The 6,781-nt window shown below is 37.8% G+C and overlaps 1 protein-coding gene across 1 annotated transcript; it reads left to right on the top strand.

Moving 5' to 3' along the window:
* Positions 1 to 451: 451 nt before the first annotated feature.
* LOC118803715 (CD209 antigen-like protein C) lies at positions 452 to 5,997 on the top strand. The gene is made up of 5 exons (XM_036564200.1): positions 452 to 553; positions 2,957 to 3,214; positions 5,206 to 5,330; positions 5,417 to 5,523; positions 5,620 to 5,997. The coding sequence occupies exons 1-5, from the start codon at positions 469 to 471 to the stop codon at positions 5,765 to 5,767; spliced, it is 723 nt and encodes a 240-aa protein (XP_036420093.1). The 5' UTR covers positions 452 to 468; the 3' UTR covers positions 5,768 to 5,997.
* Positions 5,998 to 6,781: the final 784 nt, after the last annotated feature.

The raw sequence follows: 6,781 nt of genomic DNA, 5'->3' as shown, positions 1-6,781 counted from the left end.
AGAAAAACACATTACTGCTGTTTCTTAGACTGAGACCAGCAAACTTTGTTTCTTTTTTGTGTTATAATGAAAAATATTATGATTTTATGTGTGTACTGTTAAAAGCTGTGTATGCTAGTCATGTACTGACTAGCTTAAGGAAGAATAATCCTTGTTTTTTTCTGAATAATACATGCAGGTTTTCGTATCCCAACTAACAGAGTAATCAAAGACCTATTGGACCAACTAATCAATTATGAAAATAATCATTAGTTGCAGACCAGCTGTACTTGACTGGTAATAAAATTACCACAATAAATACACAATGCTTCATAAGCAATGTTGGTCATGAATATACATGAAGGTTACATCCTATTTGTAGTTTAGATGCTTGATGTGTGACTTCCTCAATCTCTGGCATAAATGCAACACTGCCTCACAAAGAGAGTCACTTTGAGCTGGAGCATCAGGATTACTGGAGAGAGCAGAATGGAGATGCGTGAAGATGGTTATGAAAGTCTGGAGAAGCTGAGGAATCCTATGACCAGAAGAACCCAGAAACCCAAGACCTCAGGTGCAGTATGTTTACATATACAAGTGCTTGCAGCAACACAGACTAAAAATGTACATACTTGCTCATGCATTGAAAGTGTAATTATAATGTATTTATTTAGATCAATTCATCATGTTACACACTTGTTTTGGATGCCTACAATAGTTTGGAAAAGGATATTTTGGGTAATGCTTTACAGTAACTCCATGCACATGAAGTATTCATTGGCATTTTTGTGAGCAGTAAAGCAACACCCCATTACAATTACACAATCATTTTGAAACATTCAAATGTATTTGTTATTGAGTAGAAATTGTTTCATATAATGGGTTGAAAACATAGTCAATGATGTGTGGTATATACCCTGAGAAAGAATATAATGGTAAGCATGAGATATTACATATCAATTTTTTATTCATTATTGTTTTCTTGTTAATGTTCATAAATGACATTTTACAGTCCTGTATGGTCCATTCTACCAAAATAGTTCATTTATATTTATATGGTACTTTCTATTGTATGGCAGCATGTTTTGGACTTTTTTTCAAATTGGAAATTTGAAAATACTTATTAAATTGTGTATTTGCAACTGCATTTCCCATGTGAGTGAAATCAAACTCAAATGCAAAACATGCAGTTATCTTTGTGCTAGGAAAACATCTTAGCACACAGATAACTGTTAAATGGTAGCAGGAGCATCACAGTGAACACCACCAGTGTAGTTAAGATGACCTTAACAATAAGATGATTTTAGAAAACCGGCAGTCTTGTGAGTCGCTGCCTGAAGCTGGTCATAATATGACTAACACTCTGACAGCCACAAGCTCTGCTAGTTGTTCACAGTCTCGCTCTGTGTCAGCACCACCAAAGTTTAGTCTTTTTTCATCACTTCCTCTTAAGAACACGCCTGCACTGAAAAGTCCCTCCCCTCATGCCACCCATAGCGTTTGATTGACAGGAGTGTTCACATGAAAATGCAACTGCAAACAGGGTTGCAAATACATTTTAATTGTAGCAGAGCTGAAGCACAAGAATGAGGAAATACAATTGCAAATAGGCAACTTGTAACGGTTTCACAGAATTCAGACGCTTGCGGATTAAGAACGAGAAGTAAGCTTTAATGTTGAAGTCAGAGTCCAAGATCGTTGTCAAAAAACAGGCAAAAAGGTCAACACACAGAGAACAGATATCCGGGGCAATCAGTCCAAAAGGGCAAATCAAAAAACAGAGTCTAAAAGAACGGGTGCTACAGGTCATACACAAAATCCAGATCATAGATATAACGCTCAGTAGTTTACCAAAGAAACAATACCTCGCAAAGAACACTCGCTAAAGACCGGTCTTTAAAGCTAACTAAAGAAGTCACATGATCAAAACACAGGTGAAACACATCAGTATTCAGACGATCGAGAACGCTGATAGGAGCGTGTGGGGAGATCAGCAGTCAGCTGATCTCCCTGTGTATTCTGGGGGATGGAGTCCGTGTGTGTCCTGTGGTTTGTAGGAAGCGTCACAGTCATGTGATCTCCCAGAGGACTCTGGGAGATCGAGTCCGTTTCCTCTGCTTCGCCCGTGACATTCGTGACACAACTGTTCTTTTGTTTTTGACATGTCGGAGTAATACCATTAAGATTGTGAAAATGAAATGTCTTAAACACTTTGAATTTCCATATAAAACTTTTTCCACCCATTTTTCACCAAAATGAAACATGAATACATGTTTTGCATTTGAATTTGAATTGTGTCTTAAATGATGTACACGCCACTGAATCTAAAAAATTAGCTAAAACGTGATTAAAGCATGTCACTCAAAGCAAAGAGATTTAAATTTAAAGTCTGAGTCAGTTAAAAGTCCAAAAAGTGTTTCAACTCTGACTTCGAACCAGTTTGGTGGAACGATACATATATTGCATGACCTTGTGCTGAGTATATTGATATAATCACTTATATTTTACACCACAATACTGAGACAGCATTGATTCACGTTGTGAACAACCTCAGGCTCAGCAATGTTGCACAAAATCCTTCTATTTTGGTTTTATTACATCTTAGGGCAGCTTTTGATACCATTGACCACAAGATTCTAATCCAATGTCCTGAATGCTGGGTGGGCCTCTCGCGTACACTTTTAGAATGGTTTAAATCATATTTGGATAATAGGCAGTTCATGGTTTCAATGGGAAATCATTCATCAAAAAGATCTGGCACTTTTTGTGGAGTACCTCAGGGTTCAGTTTTAGGGCCTTTGCTTTTCTCTTTGTACATGCTACCTCTAGGTGATGTCATTAGGAAACATAATATCAATGCTTCATGTACATGTAGTTCCTGTAAAGCATTAGCCAAATGTATATAATCACAGAAATGTCATACCTTTAGTTAAAGTGAAAACACTGAACTGGTGAATATTATTGTACATTTTTCTAGTTACTGGAATCAACACTGCAGGAACCAGATGCTACAGATTGACAGCAGTGTGTCTGGGGCTGCTGTGTGTTCTCCTGCTGACTGCCATCCCACTGCTGTGGTTTAAGTTCACTGCAGAGAGAGACCAGTTACAGACCAGTTACACCAACCTGACTCTAGAGAGAGACCACATAAAAACCAATTATGACAACATGAAAAATGAGATGGGCCAATTACAGAAGGAAAAGGAAACGCTTCAGAAGAAGTTGTCAGAAATAGGTGAGTAAATAAAGCTTGAGTTGTTGATCAGAAGGAAACTGCTCTGGAATTACTCTGGAAAGAACAGACATGTTATACATCCATATTGTACAACTTAAATGTTTCATGTCTGTCATGCATTCCTCCAAGAGTGTCTATTGCTGTCCATTTCTCCAGCCTTCTGATTATTGCCAGAGACGATTTAAACCTGCCTGTGGGCCCTGGAGCTCCTGGTGATTGAGGGCCCTAAAAGTTAAAATCCATAAAAAAACTTTATAAACTATATTATGTATAAAACACAATATAACTGAGCAACTGATGTGGACAAATCGCAGTCAGCATGGAAAGACTTTCTTTTGACATTATGTCCTTTGCTTTCACCATTTTGATGATTTCTGACTTTATTTTTTTTTCTAAATTGAAGCCCTGTACCTCCACTTTAGATCCTTTTCCCACTTTGTTACTGAAAGCTACTTTTCAAGCGATCAGCTCAGTAATGAGGAAATAGATTTGTGACATGTGGTACCATCACTTTAAAATGGCTACAGTAAAATCTCTACTGAAGAAACAATCCTGACACCTTTGTCTTACTTACCCGTCTAACTATAGGCCCATCTCCAACGTACCTTTCTTATCTAAAGTTTTGGATAAGGTTGTTTCCAACCAGTGACTTATTTACAACTTCAGGTGTCCCCCAGGGGTCAGCATTGGGTCCCATCCTGTTCTTAAATATGCTTCCACTGGGCTATGTTTTTTGCAAGCTTTCGCAACTTGCCTTATATCAGGCAACTAGATGCCTGGAAAATATACATGATTGGATGGCTGAACAATACTGCTGTAAATGGTCATTTGATAATGCTGTTACCATGTGTGAAGAATCTTGGAGTTACAATAGATTCTACATTGTTGTCTGCTTCATTTGTCTATTTGTAAAACCGCTTCTTACCATTTACGAAATATTTCTAGACTCTGACTTGATGCAATGCTGTGAATCTCATTCATGCATTTGTAAGCTCACAGTTAGATTACTGCAATGCCTTAGGGCTGTGAGATGGGTGGCAACCTGATGCCAGAAATTAAGGGGCATGGGCCAGGACCAAAAATAGTGTAAAAAGAGCATTTGAAAAGACATTTATAACTAACTAGAACTGATTTAATTTTTGTATAATTCAACCATTGAAATATAAACAACGTCATTCAGAGTGGTCTGATATAAAACTTGTAGAGAAACATTAACATTTTCTTTACAGTGAAAGTGATAGGAACGAGGTCTCTGTAATGAGTCAGACTTATTCACACAGATGCGAAAATGCGAAAAAGAGGCTTTACAAGAGTCCAAAATCTACAATTTAGGTCGAAAAACAGGTGAAGGTCAAAACCAAAATGAGCCAACAGTATACAAACATAACATCAGGTAAATCCAGGCAACCAAACTCAAAAAAAGGAAACAGGCAAAGGGAGAGTCGTTGATACAAACAATGGCTCAGATACACAGAGCAGATCAGAATACAGACAAGAGCGCTCAGCAGCTCTATCAAAGAAGCAATACCTCACAACCTAGCCTAAAGCCCGGGCTTATAAACTAACTCATAAACTAGTCACATGATACATAAAACAGGAGAAGAACAAAACAGAACAGAAATCTTGTCTCAAAACTATCACATGGGAGTGCCTCAGACATCAGGCAACGTATTTGTAACCATTTCATGGCTTTTCATAATGTAGCTTTTAGAGGCGTTACAACTTCAAATGTCTGGTTCCTCTAGAATGGAGCATTGTTCTTTAACTAGTTCATATATTTCATACAGTTATTACTTGTATATAAAGATATTACATTAATATTATAATATTAATGTAATATAATATTACATATTACAACAGTATATTATAATATTACAGCTGCACTTTGTTCCTTTTGCACGGTGCTGCTATTTGTACTTCTGGTATAAGCTAAGCAAATGAAAATAGTAAGCAATGAAAAGTTGAATCTACATCTACTTTTCACATGCAAGGATGGGAATATTTCAGCTCCAGTCTCTACTACGTGACTACTGAGAAGAAGAGCTGGAGTGAGAGCAGACAGGACTGTACAGAGAGAGGAGCTGACCTGGCGATCATTAACAGCAGAGAAGAACAGGTGAGAGAGAGAGAGAGAGAGAGAGAGAGGTACTACTCTTCTTCAGCTTTATATTATTCACATTGTGCTATACTGTACCGTGTCAGGAGTTCATCACTAAAGCATTCGTCAGCACTCAAGCTTGGATTGGTCTGACGGACATGGAGAAAGAAGGGGTCTGGAAATGGGTGGACAGCACAGCACTGACCACCAAGTAAGAGACCACTGAACTGTTCATAACACAGTTATTCACTCTCTCTAAGAAGGTCTAGAGGTGTAATAGTGAAGATGATCTGATTCTGTGTTTCAGGTTCTGGTGGAAGGGAGAACCCAATGATAATACAGGACATGATGACTGTGCTATAACTGGCTATAGAGGTGCTGGATCTGAACGTGTATCAACCTGGGCTGATGGTACCTGTAGTACCCCTGAAGTTGGAATCTGTGAGAAAAGTTGAATTGTATTTTAATTTAGTCTACATAACACAGAAGAGCAGAAATACATTTTTATTTATTTTTACATATAAAGACATTTAAGATCTCACAGATTGTCCATGAGAATCGTTTTTCTTTTTGTTGTTGTTGTTGTTTTGGTGTTTTTTGGCCTTTGCTGTGGTCTCAGGGCCGTGAGTATAAATGGGCCAAAGCCAACTAGAAGCTTCACAGTCCAGATTTACAATAGAATATTCCCCTGAATGGAGCATTTCAATTGCTTGCATTAAGTCCTAAATAAGGATACAGTCTGTAGAGATTGTATGCGTTCTGTCATTACTGCAGGGTCGTGTGTGGTTTGGAACTGAAGTGTTAATCTGAATGGAAAGCAGGCTGCACACTCGCACAACACATGGCTCAGCCTTCAGGACTAAATACACATTTTGATAGATTTTTATTCAATTCAATAATGAACATCTGTGCCAGCAGCCTGCACAGAAACCCTACAAATCCCATTTTAAAGGCAGCATTGAACAGACAAAAGGGAACCTGTGTTAAAATAAGTAGAGTGAAGGAGCAGCTACTGTTTTTTTTTCCATTCTTTCGTGGATAAGAATGATTTTAAATATTCCGCATTGCAAGCTTACTTATAGCATTTCCTATAGCAGAAGTTATTTTGGAAAGAAAATCCAAAAAGCAAACCTGAAAATCCCAAAACATCTGGGAAAAATCTAGAATTAATAGTATAAAAAAGTAGCATGTAGAAATGAACAAGACAGTCTTTCTGATTTGATCTAAAACAGTGTGCTCAAAGCAGATATTTCAAAATTGTTTAAAGTGAACATTCTGTCATCATGTACTGGATTCAGTTCAGGGAAAATGTGAGTTAGTGGGAGAATGAATGATTGGTCAACTGTGCTTGCACACAGTTTTAGACGGAATTAGACCTCCATATTTTACCCATCTGTGCAGTGAAACACCCACATACATGCACACTAGTGAACACACACAATAGTGGGGCAGTCAGTACACCTGCCCGA

This window comes from Colossoma macropomum, unplaced genomic scaffold, assembly GCF_904425465.1.
Source record: "Colossoma macropomum unplaced genomic scaffold, Colossoma_macropomum, whole genome shotgun sequence".
Taxonomy (NCBI): domain Eukaryota; kingdom Metazoa; phylum Chordata; class Actinopteri; order Characiformes; family Serrasalmidae; genus Colossoma; species Colossoma macropomum.
This window is presented reverse-complemented; position numbering and strand designations above follow the sequence as displayed.